Genomic DNA, 27,370 nt, shown 5'->3' on the forward strand with positions numbered 1-27,370 from the left:
TCACTTGCCATTGCATTGCAATAATCACAAGACACACACACACTGTATAGTTGTTTTGCATACAGTAATAATTTTTTCAATGGGAAAATAAACTAATTTTTTTTGTTATGATATTACCTTATATTGAATTAATCTTATATGAGAAGATAATATTTAAAAAGCTATTTCCGATCGAAAAATATACAAAAAAAAGCCCAGCAATACATACATATATACATTAGTTTGGCATTAAATTTTTTTTAACAACAAATAATAAATGATTATAAATACATATATTATATACGATATATAAATTTATTGTGTATACTAAACATAGTGTGTGTGTGTGTGTGTGTCTGTATGTGTTTGTGAGAGACAAAAGGGAAACCTTGAAAAAAATATGAAATGGTTTGTCGTCTTTATTTGCGTGCAAACCCCAAACCCCAAACCCCATCTCCAAAAAGGGTCTCTCTCTTGCTCTCACTCACTCTTAGAGCAGCAGCACAGGTATGGTAGGAGTGTTTTCTTGGTATATACCTATTTGCTGCGTGTGTTTTTGGCTAATGTACAGGCATTGAATGAGAGAGATAGATAGGGAGAGAGAGAGAGAGAGAGAGAGATAGGTATGACTGTTGAAACACTAGAATACCTGTTTCTTGGCTCTAAGTTTTTGAGAGAGAGAGAGTCGGCCGTCAGGAATGCTTTAATCTTATATAGAGGAGGAACTGGAGGAACAAAGCCAGTAATTTGAAGAGCCCTTACAACAGGCACTGTCTTATATATATATATACATACAGTATGTCTTATACCTGTATGCATATACCTGTGTAGTCTTTTTTTTAGGCAAACCTGTCTGTTGTGTGTGCGAAGAGTCCACTGCCCAGAGGAGTCATCAGGAGAGTGGTGTTAGTAGTGTTTGTTGTCTTGTGTGTATGTGTGCCCTAACAGTCCTCATAGATATATTGTGGTGTCTTTCATGTTTTGGTGGTGTGTGTAGTGAGTGTGTGAGTGTGTAGAGCCAGAGGCTAAGGGAACTACTACTACTACTATTACAACAGGCATGAAGTGAACTAATACACCTAAAAAAAATTTTTAAGGAGACATGAAAGAGAAAGAGGAAGAGGTCCGCAAGCGATTTAACCATATTTTTTATATGTCATTTCATAATAATAATAATAATATATATAAACAAAACATTTATATATATATTTATTTTGTAGTGAAAGCGTGTGCTCTGAAATAGTTTATGTCTAATATATGTCTATATATGTTGTGTTTTTATTATAACCTYAGGAGCGCCGGGAACTGGTGTCAGGTCATGGAGGAGCGTTAGGTCCCATTACAAGCATCGGTGGTTCAAGTGGATCGTTCGGATCGACACCACGACTGACTCATACGCCAACTTCGCCCGATTTTCAGCCGCCATACTTTCCGCCGCCATATAATCTACCGCAACAACAGCTGGACTTTCACCATCATCACGCTGTCAATGCGGCCGCTGTTGCGGCAGCCGATCCGTACTCGCATCTCAACAGTCTGGCCACTCAACAGCACCAACAGTATCATCAGCTACACCCGGCCCAGACTGGCCGACCCAATCATAATGTGCTGCAGGGAGGCGGYGGCGGCCGACGGGACGACAACGATGCACAGCACTTGCAATCGCATATGCATTCGGCAGCCCTGCACGGCGGCTACGGTGACGTCACTGTATCGGTAGCCGCCACTGTAAACGCTGCCCGACGTAGTACAGACATGGTCTACGGGAATGCCCGCCGACCCGATGTGCTCATGCATTCGGGTCATACACTCAGTGAACAAGATTTGCTCAATCTTCATAATGCCGGTGCCCTACCATCGCTAGATGACACACAGGTATGTTATTTATTTTTTTCTGGTTGTTGATGTCTGTCTCATGCTATACATCCCCTAAGCTATTCCCAAGTCATACCCGTGTGTGTGCGCGTCTATCTATATGTGCGCGCGCTTAGGCTACCGCTATCTACCCCTGAAGCTATCCGTTTAACAAATTATATATAAAAATTGTTAAATAATTTTTAGGTTTGTTTCGGGGTTTGTCTGTATGTTTGTTTGGTCACAAATTCATTACAATCATATAATAATCATTACTGAATAAATATTATTGTTATTATTATTAAATTAATTATAGAGTTTTTAAAATTTATTAATCCAGTTATTTTCGTTTTAAATATTTACTTATTATTTTTTTTGGTTAAATTTTTGTTGTTTGTATTGTTATTTAGTTTTACTTAATAGAAAAACAATAATAATAATAATAATATGACAACTTTTTTTTWAAAAATACATTTTTAACTACAAGTCATATTATATTTCTAGCTATTATTATTATTATGAAATATATTAATTAATTATAAGTTATATATGAATATGAAGTTATAATTTATAATAATAACAATAACAATGTATAACTATAATCAACAGTTAATAATTTTGAAACATAATAATAATAACAAAAAATATATAACAATAATAATAATTATAAGTCTTTTTCATTCAATTCAAGTGAAAATCAATTTAATAAATGAATTGAGAGATATTGTCTAAAGTCATGTTTGCATATAAAATTTGAATAATGYTATACATATATATACAAAAATACATTATTATTATTAATAATAATAAAAAATTTTATTTATTTATTTTTTTTGAAAACATTTTGGCAGTAACTCTATTCGTCATCTCTCTCTCTCTCTCTCTCTCTCTCTCTGTCTCTCAATCCTTAACCTAACATAGCGTTGCATAACAGGTCTCTCTCTCTCTCTCTCTCTCTCTCTCTCTTCTGGTCCTATTGTGAAACACTAGCAAACATTGAATTTCAAATTCAAACTCTCAAAAGAAAATAATAATAATAATAATAAAAAAATACAATTATGTATTCAAATGAAACTAACTATTTGTCACGCCATCCGAAAAAATAAGCTATCGGTGCCCATGCTATGTCATATATTATAATACTGTACAGTGTTTATACATGTATATATATATATATTATAATTTAGATCCCATGCCATCATCATATGATTAGATTTGATAACAATGCACACAACAACTACTAGTGACCAGATTTAATGGTCGTAACTATTTTTAGGTAATTTTTAAAAAATATTTTATTAAACTTATACTGTAATTATGTCATATTTATATTAGTATTATTATTGTAAACTAAATCATTATTTTGTTGTTGTTATATATGTATGTCTACAGTATTAGTATTACACAACTAGTATTGAAGTTAAAAAACTAAATAAATAAATAAATATTAAGTACCAAACATATTGTAAATTATTATAAGTTATTTGTTAATATTTATTARAAAATTAGCGCTAAAACTAATAATAATAATAATATATATATACGATGACCATTAAGACAATGAATCTAATGGTTTGATAAATTGGCAAACATTAACATATATGATATATCGATTTATTTATATATATCTATATAAATATTGTATTAAGGTTTAAGTTTATTAAAACATAATTATTGCCGTAATATATATAATATATGAAAAACTTTTATCCAACAGTTTGGCTCATTTTGAATGCCTCACTAGCCATGCATTCATCTCTTTAAACATTTCTCAACCATTTTTTTGTTGTCTAATATAATATATTATTTTTGTGTTGTTTTTTATGTTACTTAAGACTCAATTTTCTCAGTTGAGATGAGCTCTCATTTATTTTACTCATAATATACTTCTATGGCATATCTATGTATAGTATAGACAACAATATACTTATCATATGTATACCGGTGTATACACTGTATAGTATACTGACTGCATGTATGATAATATTTGGGAAAAAGTTTTTTTTATTTTATTATTATTAATAATGTTTACAATATTTATAGCGATAAAGAAAAACAAAAGTTCAACAGTTTGTTGTCTTGTTTTATATATATATATATACTGTATATATTTTTTTCGGTATTTTGCAGTTTTAAAGGATCATTTGAATTTATAATTATGATTATATTTTAACGATAATATAATATTGTATTTTACAATACACACACACACTAGTATTTTTTTGTTATGTGTGTAAACCTTTAAGACCACACTATCTATAATATTTATATACCTGTATACAAATATATAGATAGTATATACAGTATATAAAAGTGTAAAACAATATTATTATTATTTTTTTAATTTTCTCTATAACTTGTGATTTATGCATAATATTACACTTTTATTTTTTAGTTAATTTTTTAGTTTTTTTTGTTGTTGTATGAACTGTGCTCACAAAGTTATGTTTATAWTATATAAGTTATATACAGTGTTAATAATATATATTTTTTGTATTAAAAAAATCATAAATGATTAAGTATATATATATATATACAGCATATAGTTTTTTTTGATATCATATTTTATTTAAATTTTTGTTTTTATTGTTKTTTTTTGGAAATATATATAACTATTATTCAACTATTAATATCATTAATTTATAGACTTATATTTCATGATTTAACTTTTATGTTGTTGTTGTTGTTTAGTATTAATATACAACTATTTGTTAGATTTGACAAATATGTATAATACCTTAACAAATATTTTATTTATTATTAWTAATAATAAATATTTCATGTTATATTGTAAACACTTATTTTATTTTTAGGTATTTTGATAATATAATAACATTTTTATTTAAATATTTTAAATAATTTACTGTAGTTTGTTTGCATAAAGTTTTTCACAACATTTACAAAATTCAAAGTTTAAAYACAATAAATACCGGTATATATATATATATTGATATATACAATAGTRCAGTACTAATAAATACTGTATATATATTATCAAAACTTAATACAGCAGTATATTTTTGAAAAATGCAATTAACCATTTTTGTTAATAACATTTTTAACTAGTAGTAGTAATAATAATAATTATTATTATCCAGGATATGACTACCAATGGTGTTTACCATCATTAGTGGATATATATATATATATTTTGAAATAAAAATAAACATTAACATGGTTATATATAGTACATGATTCAATAATAAACACCACAATTAAACATTAAATATCTATAATAATAATAATAATACATATAGTTATTTACCATAAATATACTGTATTTAATGCTATTTAATAGCATATTTTTCAATATCTATATATATTGAGATCATTTATATCATTATTATTATTATTCTAATTATCATTAAGTCTTAATAAGTTTTAAATACAGGTCAGATAAAACTTTTTATTTATTTTTATTTTTTCGACAAAAAATATAATATTTAGTTAACTAAAATCACGAGTGTTTTTCTTTAAAATAAGTAAAAATAACAACAAAAAAAGTAAATAAAAATTTTTCCAAAATATATTATATTAAACACTGTACAGTATATAAATGAAGTTTTTATTTTATCATAAAAGCCAATGTTAGTAAAAAAAATGTTTTTGAAAAGTTTATCATATTTTGTCATAAATTMTCTCTCTCTCTCTATATATATATATATATTATTATTATTATTATTAAATCATATATATRTGTGTGTGTTTTAGACAACTTGTTCAACAGTAATAAATATAACTATGATTTTTCATAATTATTTGGCATTTACTCCAGATATTTAACCTTATATAGATATAGCTATTTATTATAATATTATTGTATATATATATATATATATATATATACTTTATTAGTTATATAGTTGTATATAATTTCAATATCATATAATTTTTGACAATAAAATTATTTATACAGACTAGAAAATATTTTTTTTGCTAACAAAATAACATATTTTACTTTAGATAACTAAGTTAATAAATAGCCATTAATATGGGAGTGAAAGATAGATAGATAGACTAAATATCATCCATTATACTGTATATTATCTATTATTTTATGTGTGTGTTCACAAAATATAAAGATACTCTAATATTATAATAATACTAACGACACAAATAATATACAGGTATTCAACTAATTTTTTTWAAAAAATAGTTATAAATAAAACAATTATTGCATTTTGAAAGTAATTGATATGAAGCTATTTTTGCCAATAATTTTTTTAACAAATAATTGCTTGAAATCGGAGATCATATATATTTATATATATAAGTTTATATATATACACTGTATTTATAAAACACTACAACAACAACAAATGGGGAACCAATTGTTTTTAGTTAGTCCACTGAAAKAGAGAGAGAGAGAGAGAGAGAGGACTGGACTATAAAAACTAGTGTATAGTTGTCTTGAGTGGTGAAGGCATATGTGAATGATAGCACTTAAATATAGGGTAAAAGCCATTTGATTAATAAAGTTTTTTTTCGCTGTAAAAACTAATTGCAAATTATTTTTAAAGAGAAATCTTAAAGTTATCAGTAGTTATAATAAGTGGTCTATCAGTCAGTCCTATTGTGTACTGTATATATACATACAGTTTTTGCCAGCAAAATGAGTGGGTCTAAGAGTCGGGAGATAGATAGAGAGGGAGTGGGACATACTCACAATCAGCGCAGCACAGGTATCCCCAATACAATGGTCTGCATATGTGTGTGCGCTTATCTATTTATAATACACACACATATATATCTTATGTGTGATGGCTTATTGATAGGAAAGTCACTTTTTATTTTAGTTGCACTTTTTTTAGGCACAAATTATTGCCTGTCAATTGTGAGAGACGGCAGTAAAAATGTTAGTCAGAGAGAGAAGTAAAATAAAATATATATATATAAAGTACATAAGCCTGGGATGAGTTGGGCCTTGAAAGTCAAGACACTCTGACTCTCTCTCTCTCTCTCTCTCTCTCTCTCTCTCTCTCTTTGAAATATATAATGAACACACCGGGCTTTTTTATGCTACCTTTCCATCACACATACATTCATACACATAAATATATACATACACACTGATCACATCCAGTGTCCCGCAAACGAGAGAAAAAATTTTAAGACTGTTTTTATCTGATTTTCAAACATTTTTTTGATGTTGAAGTCACTCGAGATATATATATATATTGTATATTCAAAAAAAAAAGTTTTGACCAAAAAAATGTTTACTTTGTTTTGTTTTTTGTTGAGTTTTTTTTTGTTGGAAAAAACAAATAAAATTATGTATGCATTTCATAGACTGTCCAGACATGTATATAGTATTACATTTATACTGAATATAATTTAAATAATATTGTTTATATAATCATAATACTATTACAGTACTACTAATAATAATGATGMTAACAATAACAAYAACAACAACAATATCATCATAACATTTATGATAACATTGTTAGAATAATTATATTAGAAATAATAATAATAATAATAATAAATTAAATAAAAACAACAAAACAAAAATCACTATACAATAAATTAGCAATAAATCTTTTAATTTATAATTTATGATTATTATAATTATTTTSTATATTAAAAAATACTAGAGTTTTTATTCAATGTGATATATAGTATACATATTATTGTATAATAATAATATACAGTGTTATATATATACTGTATATATATATTACTTAACAATACAATAAACAACACATGTTTTATGTTGCAAACAACAAAAATAATATATTTAATTTGCCAGAAAAAACAACAACAATAATAATAATTATTATTAATTTTAATGTAATGTTTTAAGCCATTTAACAAAACTGAAAAAACCATACACACAAATACAGTACAAATAGCACTAATAATAATAATAATAATAATACAGTAAATTTTTGTGATGAATTAAAAAAAAGATGTAAGCATTTCATTGCCTTCAGGACATTGGCATCTCATAGGAATGTATAGTCGTTTAGCTCCGGGCGCACACCATAGCCCCTGAGCTGCAAGACTCTCAAAGCTTGCTCTTTATATACCGTATATMTAWRTATATACAGAAACTTATACATACACTACACTTATCGCATGAATTTAACTTATAAATAAATAAAATCAAATAAAACTATAAAGTTTAATACAAATTTTTGATTTGAAATTAATTATTATTACCTTTAAAAAACATTTATTGATATACTAGTATGTGTGTGTAATACACACAAATCAATAGATATGGTTTTATACAATATATACTGTATATATATATATATACATAATATATTGTTATTGCTTTCTTTTGACAAAAAAAATAAATAAAATAATAGATGAGTAGATTATTGCTTAGAGATTTATGTCAAAATTTTTTTTTAAAAATATAATATATATTCAATATATTTATAATCTGTTTTTTTTGTTTGCTCTTATAATTAAATTTAAATCAAATGCTTATAAACTAAACAATATTATGACTGTTAGTTAAAGGCATTGTTTCTTTACAATCAAATTATGATTAATAAGTTTTATTATTAAATATTATATAGTTTTTTTTAAATAGTTTATATACCTGTATATTATACTTATTATATCATATATTATAATATGTGTCTCAAAATAGATGCATTAACTTTTTTTTATATACAATGTTATATATTAATCCTTTTTTACTCATTTGGAAATAAATTAAATTAAATAACTATTTAATGTCTTGAATAATAATATTATTATTTCATAAAAACAATTATAAGTCAGTTATAAAAAAACATTTTATTATTATTTTTATTTATTTATAATCTAACTATCATTTATTAATAGCCTGTATATAAATTATATTACTTTCGATGAAATATATAATAATAGTAATAATAATAATTATTATTATTAGCATTATATAGATTTCAAACTAAAACCTCATTTATAAATTATATGATATATTTATATTTATAGAGTACAGTATATACGGTTAATATTTATAAAAAAACACATTTTCTTATTTTTACAAATAAAAAAAATAATATTATCGTTTTTAAATAATAAATTAAATTTACAGATTTATAAATATATAAATTGAGGCCAAAACCGAGGYTTTTTTCTATAATAGAGGTCACTCTCTCGTATATTTGAACTTAATTTTGTTTTGTCTTATAATTTATATGTATTTAAATAAATATATATATAAGTTATAATATCAATAATAATATTATTAATATTATAAACAGGATTTTCCCGCCATATCTTTAGAGAGAGAGAGAGAAAAAACTATTAGCAAAAACATACGCACAAATTCACACACACACACACACATAGTTGCACATTACAGTTGCACAGGTAGTTTATAATCATAGGTATAACTTTATATATATATACCCAGTATAACCAATGGTCTGGAAGACCCGTTTACCACTAAATGACTTTCTCTCTCTCTCTCTCCTATCACTTAAATTACTAAACATTATTAAGTGATTTACTTTACTATAAGTTGTCTTATTTTATTTTTTTAATAATTTAATGACAATTTCCAGTTAGCTTTTACGTCAATCGTTGTATTAAAAAAAAAACTTTTTTATTAATATATATATATATAAACTTTTATCAAATAAAGTGTATATATAGGGGTTTACTTCATTATTAAATAGTTTCCCATAAAGAAATTTTTGTATTTTATTTATTAAAACATTTATTATCTCATCGTTTGCTTTAATTTTAGTTTCCAGTTGTTATTATTATTATTTTTTTTGAATTAATATTAGAAATTTTATTTACTTATATTTTTATAACTTCTCGTAATTTACAAAATATTTTTACCTAATTTTGTAATCAATTATATGTATATAAATTAATTTATACATTTATYTGTTGCAATTTTTTTTGTGAACAATTAATGTATACACACACACACACACACAATGCACTGTGAATACAATTACATACTATACTCTACAATATATAAAAAAAATTATAATGTAATATTAAAGCAACATTTTCTTGTTTATTAATAATAATAATATTGTATATGTTTATTATACTATAGTAGTATATATATATAAATTGAAAGTTACGTGAATTGAATTAATAATTTTATTGAATATTTTTTTCATTTATAATAAGATAAGACAAAAGTACAATGTTTTAAATCTATAATAATAATTATATATATATATATAGTATGTATGTATATATAATATATTTGACTAAATATTTGTAAAAATAAAAAAAAACATTTTTAGTTGATTGTCGACGTGAAATGTAATCATTAGTTTTGGTGAATTTAATTTATATACTTATATATTATATATAACTTATATATATTATATATATATATATATATACTGTTTAAATGTTGTCGACCCCATTCCCAATAATTTTAACAAATTTCTACATTTATTTCTAGCATTAAAATCAAACAAAATAATAAAATGTAATAAATGGCCACTTATTGGTCGACTCTCACACATATGTGATATGGTCTTAAATATTATATATTTTTTTTAAAAAAAAGTTAGTTATATTTAATCGGTCACATCAGTCATCCTTACTTATACTGTATATAACTTGTGTCATAGATATACAGTATTTCTTTTTTGTAGCGCACAGTTAGCTCTAATGCAAAGCCTACGCGGAAATACAATTAAAAACCACCAAAAAATAATAATAATAAAAACAAGTTGCCATCACTTTATATATACAGTATATGATCACAAATAATATACCTTAGTCTTGCACACCAACAAAAAAAATCAAAATAATAATAAAACATAAAACAAAAAAATATTTAAATACATTCAAATATAAATTTATTACTAAATAATAATAATTATTATCAATGACAACTATTGATTTTATTTATTTAATTTGATATTTATTGCACAAATTTCACACACAATTCAATGTCTGTTTGTTTGTTTGTTTTTTGGGAACAAAAAAAATTATTTTATTTATTTCAATTTAATTAATACACAATTATCTGATAGTTACCCAATAATAATTATTATTATTATATTTCTGTTATTAAAACGATTTAATTTAGTCATTATTTATTATTTTTATTAAATCTAATCGATTATATTCACAAAAAAATATATATAGTATATATATAATATAGTAATTAACTTTATATATATTGTATTTTTCTAAACAGTATTAATTAATTAATTGATTATTAAATAAAAAATATATTTATTTTTTTTTGTAATTAAAAAAGATTAATATTGCTAATTAACTGCTTATTAGGAAAAAAATTTCAAATCAATAATTACAACAACAAAAAATAACCTTAGATAACATTTGATAAAACATTTTTTAAATATAAATTTATAACATGAATTTTCATATTATCCAGATCAAAATCAAAATTTATATTCATTTACTTTATATGCAATATATAYAATACAGTATATTTAAAAACCAATTGGTTTCTAACTCGCCATCTATTTGACTATAGATTAAGTTTATTTTGTCACCAAAAAAAAAATAGGATCCATAGTTAAATTAAAATGTTTATCAAAAAGTTATCTAGTTAATTTAAGATTAATGATATTTATTACTAGCTTATAATTAGATAAACTATACACTAGCAAATAAATTATGTTGTATTTGTCTAAACAATTTATTTGCTTTTTAAAGTATTGTATATACAATGTAATCATTATAGCATTTTTTTTAAAAAGTTTCTTTTACTTTATAATTCACTCAACCTTTCAATTTATTGATGCATTAAATTCATGAGTTTTTTTTAGTATTGAACATTCAATTGAAATAAATTATTTGTAGAGAATATAAAACTTCATATATATATATAGATATATATATATAAATTTATAAATATATTTTATAAAATAAAAACATCAATTTTGACACCTTTTTTCAAGTTTGTGTGAGAAAATAAAATCCGTTTAATAAGTTATTTAGTTTTTTTTTTAAATTTTATTTTTGTCGGATAAGTTTTTCTTCAATCATAGATTTCTTAATACAAAATAATTTTAATATAGTATATAACTGTTAATTAATTTTCTAAACTCAAAAAAACTAATTATCAATTGCTTATTAAGTCCAAGAAAGAGAGAGAGAGAGAGAGAGAGAGAGAGAGAGARAGAAAGAAAAAAATTAAGACATAAATTAAAATGTTTATCTAATTTTAAACGATTATCTGATAACGATTTTTTTTAGTTTTTTTTTTAAAAAACGTGTATAGTTTGAATTAACAAAATTAATTTTGTTTATTTCATAATTATCACATTAATTTTTATTGTTGTAAAATAAATTTCCCAATTGTAGTAATTCAATAATTACTTTATTATAAAACTTATTATTTTATGATTTAGCAATTAGTTATATCTGTATAATATTTTGTAATAATAATAATAATAATAGCCATTTAATGCTACTATTTAATATTTTAGCATAAATATGTATACATATTACTTATAATATTCAACAAACAAAAAAATTGCTTAATTGCTATTATTTTGCACACATCAACAAAAAAATATATATAATATACCATAATATATATATATATATATATATATATATTGAATGTTGTTTTTAATTAATTAACTAATTAATACCTGTTTTTCATATTATATTTTTTACCTGTAAAATACATACATACATGCACTATTAAGCAATTTACAAAAAAAAATCTAATTTTTTTTTTAAAAATACTAAAAAGATTTCTAAATTATGATATTGTCGTAAAATGATTGCACCATTTTTTTTGTTGCTGTTGTTATTTGTTTCGGTATACTGTTATTTATTGTCTACACACAGGTATGTATAATATATGTCTTTTAAAATAAATTTTTATATATTTATAAAAAAAAGTTTTTTTCTCTCCAAAATAAAATAGTGGATAGAAATTCTTAGAGCTATTAAATAATTTATTATAATTTACAGCTAATATATTTTGAAAAGCCATTGCCTTAAGGCCAGGCAGTCATCTCTTCCTAATTTCTCTCTCTCTCTCTCTCTCTCTGTCTTTCAATCTTTTAGCTTAATTGCGATAAAAATCAAAAGCAATGTCCAAAAAGATTTTTTATTTTGAGTGTAAAAATTAAATACTAAATGATTTCTACACTTTTTTTCCTAAAAAAAATATCACAACACAGTTATCTTCTATCGCAAAATTGAAAATATATTGCATATACTGTACATATGATATATATATATATATATATTTATAGTTTCTCATATATATATGTGTGTGTATTCATCAATGAAGTTAACTATTTATTTATTTTTTATCTTTTTTTATAATTTTCTTTCAAGTAAAATTAACTACTGATAAATAAAATAAATAAGTAGTTAATTACTAATGTATTTATTTAGATTATTGGCGATAATAATTGTAATGATTTTTTTTTTAAATGTTTATACAGAATATTCAATGAGATGGTTATGCTATGTTATGTTCACATATTATTATTGGCTTATTATTTATACAGAAATTTATTTGGTTTTTATTTATAAATAATTATAATAATAATAACTGATTCAATTCATGCAAACTTTATTATCATAACCTTAACTACTGCACACACACACACACACACACTAAAAAATATATATGAATTTAATTATGATAACCAATGGTTTAGATGATAACCAATAATAACAACAACAACAAAATGATTACATTTGTCTAATAATTTTTATTTTCTCAAACAAATTTAATCATTAATTTTTCCTATAAGGCAATCGATTGGAGATTTTGATTTGATTGTATAAATTTATATATATATAATAGATATCCTGATTATTATTATTTTTTGATAATTTCAAACAATTATTTTTTTATTATAATATATTATATTTTTTTAAAAAATCAAAGGATTACACACTTTGATAAATGAAATAATTCTAATAATGATAAATAACATAAAGTCATTAATTATATTGTTTTATCATTTGATGATATGTTAATTGTTTTTCATGTTTGAATAAATATACTTTTCAAATGAGTAGTAAATAATAGTAGTAGTAGTAGTGTATYATAAGTTTTGTTGTTTTTGGCAAAAATAAATAATTTTGATAAATATGTTGTGATATATATATATATATATAAATAAAATAAATAAATCTATAGTAGATATTCTCTCTCCGAGTGTTTAAATTGATTGCATTTGGCTTCAAGTGGTTTCTCAGTAATAGTATTAATGAATTACAACTATAATTTGTAATTTCAAAGATAAATTTAATATTACCGGTGAATGATATAAATACCAAAGAAAACACAGTAATGATTTAAGGACTTAAAGGGATATCCATTTTAATAAAAAAAAATTATACAATAAAAGAGAGATAGAGATATAATTACTGTATTATTGATGTTTGCAATGTAATTCAAGTCAACACATAATCTAATTGAATTACAATTTATTTATTTTTTTGATGTCATTGCCATTAAATATAAATATATCATAACTATTAGATAGTTTACTGTATATWCAGTGTATATATATAYATTTATATTATAATTTATAAATGACATAATTTTTTAATGCTTTAGGTTTTGTCGATTATTATTACTGTATAATATAATAATAATACTGTAAATAGTTAAACAAACACACATTTRTTTGTTGCWATCATTAATATATTATAATACTGTATAACTCAGTCATCACTTTTATATATATTAAAAATATAATCACATTTAGTAAGTGTAATGGCTTGCAGTCAATGTCTGAATACATTAATAATCGATCATTTATTTAGATATACAAAATAATATTATATAAAAAAAATTACTTTAATAATAATAAAATAACATTTCACTCTAGATTTGTGGTTTCTAATATATATATATATTRTATATATATTTAAATATACAGCAAAATAATAAAAAACTATTTGTTTCACAATTATCTTATAATTATCATTTTTCCCAGTACTGTATATACAAACTTTATAATATATATATATTATAACCCGTGAGCGTCACATCATAGCTATTTTGAATTAAAGATTTTTGTGACTTGACTTGACTTTTTTTTATAAATATAATTATTTTAATGATTGCYTCATATATTTATAGTATATGTTTTTTATATACAGTGGAAACATAAATAAATAAATAAAAAGGTTTATTATAAATATTTTTCAAAAACAGAAAAAATATTTTTGCTAATGATTTACATAACTAACCAAATGATTCAGTATTATTGATATTAATCTTGATTTCTCATGTCATTCAATATTATTATTATTTTTGTTTTATCAATATTTATTATATTGACTCATAATAATAATTTTAATAATGTTTGTTACTTTAGAAAATAAAATAAATTATCTTATTATTCAAATTTAACAAATTTTTATAATTATTTTTTAATTTATTATACAGTAGCTACAATATATTTATTATTATTATTATAAAATATAATGCATTATTAAATTATTAAATTGTTGGCATATTTGGGGGGGGAGGGGGAATAAATAACTTATTATAGTTATTAAAAATTATTTTTATCTTTTATATTATCAAACATAAGTAGATATATATATATATAAATATTTTTTTTATATTAATAACTATCAATATTTTTATTTTCTCTGAATATGTTTGCTTAGCAAACTTTTTTAAAGTAAATCAAAAGTTATTATTAAGCAAACAATCTATCGGTTCATTGAAATAAAGTTTTTATTTATTTTATTTCTCTATAAATATAATATATACAGTATATATATATATATATTATAAGTGATTATATATTGCGATATTATATTTATTTTGTAATAAAAATGATTTAAAATAAATTTAATTATCAGTTATATATACATAACATGGTATATAAACAATTTTTATCCAAACAATCTATTTACTTATTATTGAACAACTATTATAATGAATAATTTGATACAAGTGTTTAATTTATTATAATAAAAAAAATAAAAATTTATATATTATCGCATAATCACACTAAACTGGTAACGAGAGTATTATATACAGAATATTATTATTATTAAATAATTTATGTGAAAATATTTAAAGAATATTCAGTTAAACGAAAAATAAGTTTTTAATATAATTAAAAACAAATATTATTACTATTAAACTAAACACAAAAAAAACTTTTCCAAACTTATGATAATATTATTGCTATAATTTTTTTTAATAAAAAAAATTATATCCGAAATAAAACTAATTATTTAAATAATAATAATTTTTTTTTCACTCATTGATATACACTACTGTATGTCTGCACCTAAATGATGTGCATTGAAAAATAAAGGCGTTGTTAACACACATTAATATAAATACATTTAATACACATAACATTTACAGTAATACAGTGTAGAGTACAAAAAAAACATCAATGTGTGCTATTAATACCATACCATACATACACAACAATACATAGGATAAATAGTAGTAGGGAACGGTATGCAAAATGGTATGACTGTGTGTGGTRCTGTACTGTACTATCTGTATATGGACACACACAGCAAGCAAAAAAACGGCATACATTGACAACACAGTGTTATTGCCTTTTTGCTATACGTCTCCACTCTCTCTCTCTCCTCTATCTCCCTTTCCCAATGTCTGGGTATATGACTCTCTCTCTCTCTCTCTCTCTCTCTCTCTCTCTCTCTCTCTCTCTCTGTCTATTACATGACTGTACTGTATGTATGGCTGATACTACTACTACTACTACTATTACTGTACAATACTATATAAATGTAATGCCAATGCATTGCCAGCTGTCGGCCTAAGGCTATACATGAGCTTTAAGTACACTATTTTTGTATAATACACCGTATTGTGTGTTATATACACAGTATTACTAATACTATTTGTATGTTATGTATAGTTAATGGTTATATGAATCACACAAATAATAATCAATTGTCTCATATATATGATATGATTTAATATATGAACATATCTGTGATGATCGGATCCAATTGATCCAAACATACTGTATATGATAGTCATATTGTTTTGTTGTATTTATCATTGAATTAGTCATACTATCCAGTCGTCGCCAACCGTTCAGGTATTGTGGCGGTAGTCAGACATCCAGTCACAAGTCTATCGGTGACCAAACCCCCAGTGATCTCTCTCTCTCTTTCTCATTACCACCGATGATGATGATAATAATGGCCAGTGATTGACCGTCCATTACTACCGTTTAATAGTCATATTAATTCCCGAGTCATATATCATACCTTTCCTTTTTTATATATATCATACACTCTCCGATGTGTTCAATGGCTTTTGGCCGCAAACGTACCGCCGATGTTAAGGCCTACGGGTTTGAATGCCAGGAAAGGCCATTGAAATTAGTTAAACGCGAATACGATAGCGATTACAGAGATTATAGTGATTGCAATAATAATGATAATAATAATAAAATTATTAATAATATTAATAATAATAATAACAACAAAAGTGATGCCAAAAGACGCGACAAACAAAAGGTCTGATCATTTGATTGACTTAATTGAATGTCTTGGRGAGTCATATATATATATATATATGACATCATCTACCAATACATTTGATTTTGATGACCGAAACAAACAGACAAACCAATAGCTTACCATTGATTTCATTAAATTATACCAATTTAGACCAATTTTTCTCATATATCATATTAATTGATCCACTTTTTTATTGACATTTATTATAATTATTATTATTATTATCTATGAATAGGGCGGAGGCATTGACGACCCGTCACAACTGTTCTCTGGCGACCACAACAGTGTCATCCGCAAGGGTATMATGAATGGTATGGTTTTGTTTTTTTTATTTGAATGAATTAGATCCCATACCCATCCATATTAATGTTTATATGTTTTCAACTAAATAGGTATAAAGCCACGCAATAGTGATAATCACAAAGAGATGGTCATTACGGGAGTGACCTCACCGACCGACGTGTTTTGTTCAGTACCGGGACGACTATCATTGCTCAGTTCGACCTCCAAGTACAAAGTGACCGTCGGTGAAGTCCAGAGACGACTATCGCCGCCCGAATGTCTAAACGCCTCGCTATTGGGAGGCGTCCTACGCAGGTATTGACCCCCGCAGATGATGATAATAATAATAATAGTATTAGTTTTCGGGTGTATATAAYTATGACACTCGATGTATGTGTCACTCGGCATATGTTTCTGACCATTAATCTAGTGATTTACCGAAAAAAATGATTGTTTTTTGTTCATTATTTATTTTAATTCATAAATCGGTTTAATTAGTTTTTATTTTTTTTTATTTATCCAAATTACCGCTAATATAATTTTCACATTAAAGTCATTCACTGATTTATTTTTTATTCATATTATTATTATTATTACCGTATTATACAGGGATAACTAATTGTAATAATTGATCAAATAGTTTGCAGTCATATAATTAGCGATTATTTTTATTTTATTTTTTAAGTTTACTATCAGCCGTCCTATTACACCATCAAATAGAGAGAGAGAGAGAGAGAGAGAGAGAGAGAGAGAGATCATASCATAGCATAACATCACATAAGGGGTATTGTGTTTAGTTAGCTTCCAGTGCCCCGAAGCTGATCACGACTTCAAATAACCATTTATTTAATATTTAATTTGTTTTATTATATATATATATAACTCTATGGCTTCAATGACTTCCAACTCTTTTTTTTATCTTGTATTTTGTTATTATTATTATTATGTTTATCTCCCAAATAAAACAAAATGTTTATAAATTRTTTGCTCAAATAGTGAGAGAGAGAGATTGCCATCGCTTTTAACTGTTTACCGATTGTTATGATTTACTGTTTATATATTTATCAGATTTATAGTTAAATATTATTTTATTTTTTAGTTCTGTAAATATTGCAATTTTTTGCGGTTAATTGTTTTTTTTTCTATCTCTACACACTTAATATATAATATAATGAAAACATTATTTATTTGTTATTTTTTTTATTAATAATTGTTTATTATTATTATATATTTAGAGCCAAATCCAAGAACGGCGGCCGATCCTTAAGGGAAAAGTTGGAAAAGATTGGACTCAATCTGCCGGCCGGTCGTCGGAAAGCAGCCAACGTTACACTATTAACATCTTTAGTTGAAGGCATGTCATGTCCTCTTCATATATACATTAAAAATAATCATTAATACTGTGTATCTCTCTCTCTGATGGATATTATTATTATTATTACCGTAGTTATCAATGACTACTATCTTAAGCTAACAAACATTTTGTTATCTTTTTTCTTATTTTTTAAAAAAAAAACATTTACACCTAACACTTGCACACACACACACACACACCAGTAATATTTAATATCCATATTTGAATTATGATTTTCTTGTTTGTTGAAAATCAATTTACAAAAGATATACACCACCACTACTGAGGATGGAGAGGATAGATATAGATAGGGAGAGAGAGGGAACAAGTAGTGACTGAACCTACCTTTTCATWTAAAGTGCCAAAAATGTATAATTAATAGCTTTTTTTGGTTATAAGTATTTTGTGTGTGTGTGTGTGTGTGTGTGTGTGTGTGTGTGTGTGTGTGTGTGTGTGTGTGATCAACACAACAGGCTTTCACTGTTTAGGAGATACTATATATAATAAGATTTTAAAAGTTTATTTTTGGTAATCAAATGATGCATTTTTTGTGTGTTAAAAAAAGAGATTTATAAAATAAAATCTATAACTCCTTTATTTTTTTTAAAAAAGAAAAAAGCAGTCTCCTAGAGTTGCCCTCCCATTTAGTGAGGCCACCCATTCACTACATATATGTGATATGATATGAAAATTATTAATAACAATATTTTCCCCCCTCCAAAAAAATGAAATATATTGCAATAATTATTATTTTTCAAAAAAAATAACTTTTTAGACAAGTGTAACAACTATTTTGTTTGCATTAAATGTATTACATAACTATTAGCCAATGTAATGAACTTTTAGTTTTTTWTATATATATGATAGACTACTCTGTGAAAGAATTTGAGAAATTAAATATATATATATATATTTTTTAATAAATTTTATTAATAAAGGGGACAGGTAGTGTGTGTGTGTTTGTGTGTATTATTTTAATTATCTATAAATAGTGACTATCTTAGAGAGAGAGAGAGATTAAATGAACTTTTTTTTTGATGTTTACCGGCCCGTCATCGCTTATGTAGATATATGTATGGCTTATACTAAATAAGTTTGTGGCACTGTTATGCTAATTACATATTCAAATAAATCTCTCTCTTTCTGGCATAAATTATAGCCATTAGTTATGTATTTAAAAAAAGGATGATCGGTGGCACCGGTAGCTACACTTGAGAGAGAGAGAGAGATAGAAAAAATACATGTGCAAATTCCTAACAACAATTATATAACTGCTGTTTATTAACTAACTATACATTTATATATAAAAATTTTATTTATTTATTTTTATTATACATTAAATACTGACTTTTATCTCTGTTTTTCTCTTTATTTAATCAAATCATGTGTTAATATGTGGTTATAAAATAGATTATATAATTAATAATAATAATAATTTTATTGTTATTATTATTATGTGTTGAATTGTTTTATGAAATGATGATGATGATGACCTAGCTTAGATTGAAAATCTAGATGATATTATTTATAAAAACTATAATTATTAAAATAACTGCATTTATATTAATAGTTATTGGGATAATTCAAATTTATTTAACATTATAAATTTAACAAAATTACAAATAAGTATTTAGCAAAAATCACATTTTTGTGTTGTGTGTTATACATTGATATATTCATTTGTAACAACAATTACACGAAATAAATAGTCTATTATAAAACAATTTACACATTTGATTATTAAACTGATAAAATAGTGTTTAGACATTTGTTTTTTGTTGTTGTATATGAAATCAATGTAATGCCATCAACAACAACAAAAAAACATTGTCTATATATCTGGCCGTCAATAGGCATCATATTATATAATGGGATGTATGCCGAGGGGTTAGTGCCCTTAAGATATATTAACTTATGGCACTGCTATCGATGGACGGGTATTTTATATTTTATAAATACTAATAGACTCTACAGACTTGTTAGTTAGTGTAAGCCCCCCCCCCCCCCCCCCCCCCCCTCTCTCTCTCTCTCTCTCTCTCTCTCTCTCTCTCTCTCTCTCTCTCTCTCTCTCTCTCTCTCTCTCCCTCCCTCTCTCCCCCCCCTCTCTCTCTCTCTCTCTCTCTCTCTCTCTCTCTCTCTCTCTCTCTCTCTCTCTCTCTCTCTCTCTCTCAGTATTTAAAGAGCTCTTTATAACTATAATTAATAGCTTTTGAACACCGGATCGTTGGCCTCGTATAGAGAGAGAGAGAGAGAGATGTGAAGGCATTTATTTTTACATTATTTGACAATATTTTTTTTAGAGATATTTTAATATTATATATAAAATATATCTTTTTTTTCAACCAAAAAAAAACAAAATAAATTACACACAAATTATTTTATTGCTTAGAAATTTGAGTACATTCTTAAAAATACATTTATTAATTTGTTTGATGAATTGATTTTAAAAATTTTTTTATTAATAATTTTTTTGTTTGTTTTTTTCAATACAATTTTTAGGTGAAGCAATACATTTAGCCCGCGATTTCGGGTACGTATGCGAGACAGAGTTTCCCGCCCGACAAATTGCCGAATACCTGTGCCGTAACCACTCGGATCCATCGGATATGTACCGACGAAAAGAGCTGGTGTTGGCCACTAAGTAAGTCATCCGTTTTTAATTAAATCTATATATATATACACCTACCTATCCATTGTGTTGTTATGGGTCACCCAAACTTAATTTGCTAATGATTTTTATTTGTTTGTTTGATTAGACTACTAATGTATTTCAAAATTGTCACATATTTTATAGGGTTTTTTAATAATTTTTTTGTTGTTAAATATGATCATGTTTTAGTGATTATAAAAAAAATATATAAATACTATATATTTTTTTTATTAAATAGTTGTCATTGATATACAAAACCAAATTGAATCAGATATAAAGTTCTCACAGTTTTTTTGTTTGTTTGTCTCAAATTTATTAATAATATTTAAAATACTTTTTATTTTTTTAAAAACCAAACAAATAAAACTAAAATTTAAAAAAAAAATCAGATTCACGACTCTTATTCCCCCCTAATTTGATGGCATAATTATTTACTGATTTATTTTTATGGCAGTTATTTATTTGTTTATTTATCGTTTATTTATATATTTATTTAAAATTAAAAAGTTATGTCATGAATATTCAATATTTTTAATATATTAATGTGTGTGTGATTATTTAAAAATATTTAATTTATCGTCAAAATTTCTCTAATATTTTTTTTAAAACTATATTAAATTAATACACTAAATAAACTTTTATTTATATTAATTATATTTATGTTGGAAAAACACGGATTTGATTTTATTTATAATATATTTTTTTCTGCGCCAATAATTGATGATAAAAATAATTATTTTTTAAATGCAGAAAATTGAGATCACTTTTGTCTTTAACAAACATTTTTTTAAAAAATAAAAATTATATATAATATAATTTAAATGTATTTATAAATAATCAATTTTAGATTAGTTTTTTTTTTGAAAACTAATTGAATTTATTATTATTATTTAATTTCTATATCTAAGTATGTTAAGTTGGAAAGTCTAGTGTAAAAAATTATTTATTTTTTGTTAATAATATTTATAGAAATTATCGAAATTTAAATTAATTGAAGCAGACATATATATGCATTTTAAAAAATATATTTTATTTTTTAAATATTTTTTTAATGACAATTAGATTGCATTTTTAAAAAGGCTTTTAACGACTAGAGAGAGATTTTTTTTGATAGTTTAACGCAACTTATATACAATATTATCGATTAACTCATATATATATATAAAGCAATCAATTATTGTTATATTATTTGAATGTCTTTTGATTTTTCCAATTGGGAGGAGTAATGATTTTTTTCAAAAATAAATTAAATTAAATAAAAAAAAACTAATTTTCATATAACTATAGACTTATAATGCATTTCCACATATAAATTAATAAATATTTAGATAATATGACAAATGACCTCTACTTTAATATTTTTTTTATTTGACACATATATCTATAAAAAAAACAATAATTAATTTTTTGTAACCATTTCATCTTTTTTTATATATATAAAAAATTAGGCAATTGTTGAAGGAGTTCATCGATTTGCTAAACCAGGACCGGTCGCCACTATGTAATACCCGGCCCCAGACAATACTCGAGCCAAACATTCAGCGAAATTTGACACATTTTTCACTCATCACACACGGCTTCGGTAGTCCAGCCATAGTAGCAGCACTTACGTCAGTCCAGAATTTTATGACCGAATCGCTCAAATACCTCGAAAAGCAATTAAGTACTTATCAAACGGCTACTGGTGCTCATATGCCCAATGCAACCTCTGCTCAGATCGAGACCAAAAAGGAGATCGATTTAGTCAACAAAAAGTAGACCACATTTTTACTATTATTATATTATTAATAATCTAACCGACCCTTCAATCTATATAAATATATATATAACTTAAATATATCTATATATATATATATATCTCTCTGGACCTGTATGTGAATCATCTACACATCACCTATAAAAACAAACAAACAAACCCGTCGCGTGTGTGTATGTGTGACTATGTGTGTGCACAACCATCTAAACTCTCATCACATCAAAATCGCATCAACAAATTTGAACAATTATTATTAACTGTATTTCTTTTTTTTTTGACATACCTGTGCCACCAAAATACATCACATCCATACATTTATTATTATAATTGATAATAATAATAATATTATTATTATTATTGATAATTTTTAGGCAATACTACACATACACCATATAAATATTATTATATTATTATTATAAATATTATAAATATAATTATTAAATAAATTTTATGTTTATTATTATTATAATTATTATTTACATTATTATAATAATTGTTGACGACATGTGTTTGATTTAAATATTATTAAGTCAACACTTTTGTCAAAATATTATATAAATAAATATATTATTATTATATTATAAATACACTCTTTTTTTGTTGGCCAAAACCCCTTAACATATTATTAATTGAATTATTATTATTATAGCATAAATATATTGTTAACATTATAAAATAAAACAAAACCAAAGCTTTTTTGCATATATTTAAAAACAAAAATTAAATAAAATAATATCACATATTTCGAAACAAAATTTTTATTGTATAAAAAATATAATAATTATGAGATAATTGTATAAATAAATCAATACATAACACACATACACACACACACACACACAAACATTATACATAACAAACAAAAATTATATGATATGATAATAATAATGTTTGACATAAAAACAAAACAAAAATAAGCTGCCGTTCCCTTTGTGGCCAAATAAATATATCTCCAAATATATGTTCGCTAAATATAATTTTAATTTTGTTGTATTTATAATTTTTAAAGTTTTTTTCCTTTATATATATATAAATATAAAAAATAATTATTTGTTTGTTTGTTATCTACAATCTGATATACAAAATACGACATGCATTTTGATTGAAACAAAAAATATTAGCAATTATTATTAATATTATTTTTTTTTATTATAATTATAATGATTATTATTATTGATGATTTTTTTAGTTTGAAAAATTTCAATTATAAATGCAATTGATTATTACATACATACATACCCTGTATATGTTGTTGTGTTTCGCTTATATATAATATATATTGTATAATTGTATTGCTCCTTAATTTTGTTTTCCCCTCCTCCCCCCTATTATTTGATAACTTTTAAAACAAAACAAAACATAAAACAAATCAAGCATTTTAATGTACAGATAATTGTAATGATGATGATGATGATGATTTTGGTTAAATAATAATAATCACTAACTATTATCATTATTATTATTGTTAATTATTATTATAACTTTTTATTAATATAATCGCGGTGCTTTTTGGAATTTATTGAGATTTTTTTTTAATTTTATTTTTTAATAATTATTTTTTTTTGGTTAAATATTATCAATTGAATATGTAATGAAATGTTATTGTTTGATTATTATTTATATATTATTTGAGATTATTTTTTTTTGCTGATAGCTTAATATTTATTAAGATTTTTTTTGTTTTGTTATTTTTAGTCTTTTTTTATATGAAAAAAATCTACTTTTAATTTTTTAATTGTAGTGAAAGGACTGATATCCAAGAGATTATATGCGAACACATTGAATGCAAATATTTTTTTTAAATTAATTAATTATAATAATTATTATAAGAAAAAAATTTATATTATTAATTAAAAAAGGAGCGCTCAGTTTAATTTAATTATTATTATTATTATTATGAATAAATTATAATTGTATTAAAATAAATAGAAAATATATTTAAAAAAAATTCAGTGTTCAAAAAATAAATTGTATTATAAATAAAACACAAATAAATTTTGTGCATAAAAAAATACTACCCAAATATTATTATTATTATTACTACATAATAATAATTAATAATAATAATAGCAAATAAATCATCAAATCATTAGACATTATATATAAATTAAATATATATATATATATATATATATATAACACATAAACACAACTCATTGATATAAATTAGTTTTAAAACAAAAACAAACTATTAATAAAAAAATCATTTTTGTATTTAATAAAAATGATATGTATTTCTCTGAGACAAACAAACAAATGGCAATATTTGTGAATGTTTTTTGATGTTTTTTTTTGAAAAATAAAATAAAATAAAAAAAATAATTTTAAACTGAATCTATAAATTATTTTCTGATTGTTTTAATCAGTTGATCAAATTGTGGGCACAAAACAAAACTATCATAAAAAACAAAAAATCTAGATATTATTAAAAGATTTTTAAAAATTAAATTAGATTATAATTTGAGAAAACAATTTTTTTTGAATGATAAATAAGTTTTTAAATTATATATACAATATTAATATAATATAATCAAACAAAAGCAATGATACACAACAACTACAACAACAATAATAATAATTCAAAAATAGTTTTTTTTATATTGAAAACAACTTTGATTGAAATTAATTGATATCTTATATCATATTTGAAAAAAACAAATAAATTTATAACAAAACAGATGATAATTATTATTAAATAACATATTATTATTAAATATTATTTTTTTTTGTTTCTGTAATTTGTTTTGTGTGAACCCTTTAGGAAAAATTATATAAATTTATATATATATATATATACCGTATATTTGTTTCAAAATCAATAAAATATTAATCAATTCAATAAATAGTTGTAATTGTCTTTTCATTTCCTAATTTATTTACTTATTTAGATTTTTTTCCAAATTATTATTAAATGTATAATCATTGAAAAGCGTTTAGAAAAATTACAATAATAATAATAATATGATAATAAAAAGTTATTTTTTGTTGTTGTTGCTAAACAGTGATATCGATTTGTGAGAAAATTAAAATAAATAAATAAACTAAAAAAAAATTATATTTAAATTTCTCAGAAAATTATATTATCAAAAATAGGTCACAATCATTATTAATATTATATAACAGTTAGGAAATAAACAAAAAAAAATAATAATAAATACATTTAATTGACTTAAGATTTTTGCATCATTTAAATATAAATAAAATACACTAAAAAAAAATTTTCGGAGAAATAAATAATTATATATCAATTGGACTTTTTTTATATTATATATATTTTTTATTTATTATTGTTGTTCATATAGAGAAAATGCAATCATATGAGTATATAATTTTCAATTAATCAAAAATTGTTTTTTTTATTATAAATTTTAATCTCTGCTTGAAATTAAATGACAATTTTAATTGAAAAACACATTATTTTTTTCTTGGTTTGGATTTTGCAATCCATTGAAGGAAATATAATATATATATACAACAAAATAAAACTAAATGTAAAATAATTTGCATAAAAATATTTCACAATTTATAATTCAATGAATGAATGAWTTTTTTATATAATTCATTAGTCAGAAAAAACAACTATATTTATATCTAAGCTATAATTACTATATATATATATATATATATATATATATAGTATAGAGAGAGAGAGAGAGAGAGAGAGAATATATATATATATTCACTATAAAAAATATCACCAATTATTCAAAAGATCATTAATTTATTGATAATTTTAACTAAAAAAATAATCGAAAATTAATTATTTCATAGTTTTTTTATTAATTATTAAATTAGTAGTAGTAGTAGTAGTAGTAGTATAACGACAATAAATTAGTGARAAAACAAAATTATATTATATAAGAAAATTATTATTAATATAAAATAAAGACAAAWATTAAATTAAAAATGACTAAATAATAGAAAATTTATTTTTAATAAAAAAAATTATACTATATTTTACATAAAATAAATTGAATTSAATTGACTGGTATAAAACTTTTGAACATTTGGCAATCCTATTGACGGCAACTTCGGTGTCCACTAATTGCCGATAGTATTGTATGTATCGAATGGCTAGCGT

At 23.3% G+C, this 27,370-nt stretch overlaps 1 protein-coding gene across 1 annotated transcript; it reads left to right on the forward strand.

The window, feature by feature from the left end:
- The first annotated feature begins 853 nt into the window (after nucleotides 1-853).
- On the forward strand, nucleotides 854-23,363 carry LOC128952239 (transcription factor AP-2-epsilon-like). The gene is made up of 7 exons (XM_054297597.1): nucleotides 854-1,102; nucleotides 1,273-1,854; nucleotides 17,483-17,558; nucleotides 17,640-17,844; nucleotides 18,765-18,883; nucleotides 21,383-21,524; nucleotides 22,982-23,363. The coding sequence occupies exons 1-7, from the start codon at nucleotides 1,082-1,084 to the stop codon at nucleotides 23,289-23,291; spliced, it is 1,455 nt and encodes a 484-aa protein (XP_054153572.1). The 5' UTR covers nucleotides 854-1,081; the 3' UTR covers nucleotides 23,292-23,363.
- The last annotated feature ends 4,007 nt before the right edge of the window (nucleotides 23,364-27,370 follow it).

Source organism: Oppia nitens, unplaced genomic scaffold (assembly GCF_028296485.1).
Source record: "Oppia nitens isolate AA-2021 unplaced genomic scaffold, nextdenovo-longstitch-racon4-pilon3 scaffold1_pilon_pilon_pilon, whole genome shotgun sequence".
Taxonomy (NCBI): Eukaryota; Metazoa; Arthropoda; class Arachnida; order Sarcoptiformes; family Oppiidae; genus Oppia; species Oppia nitens.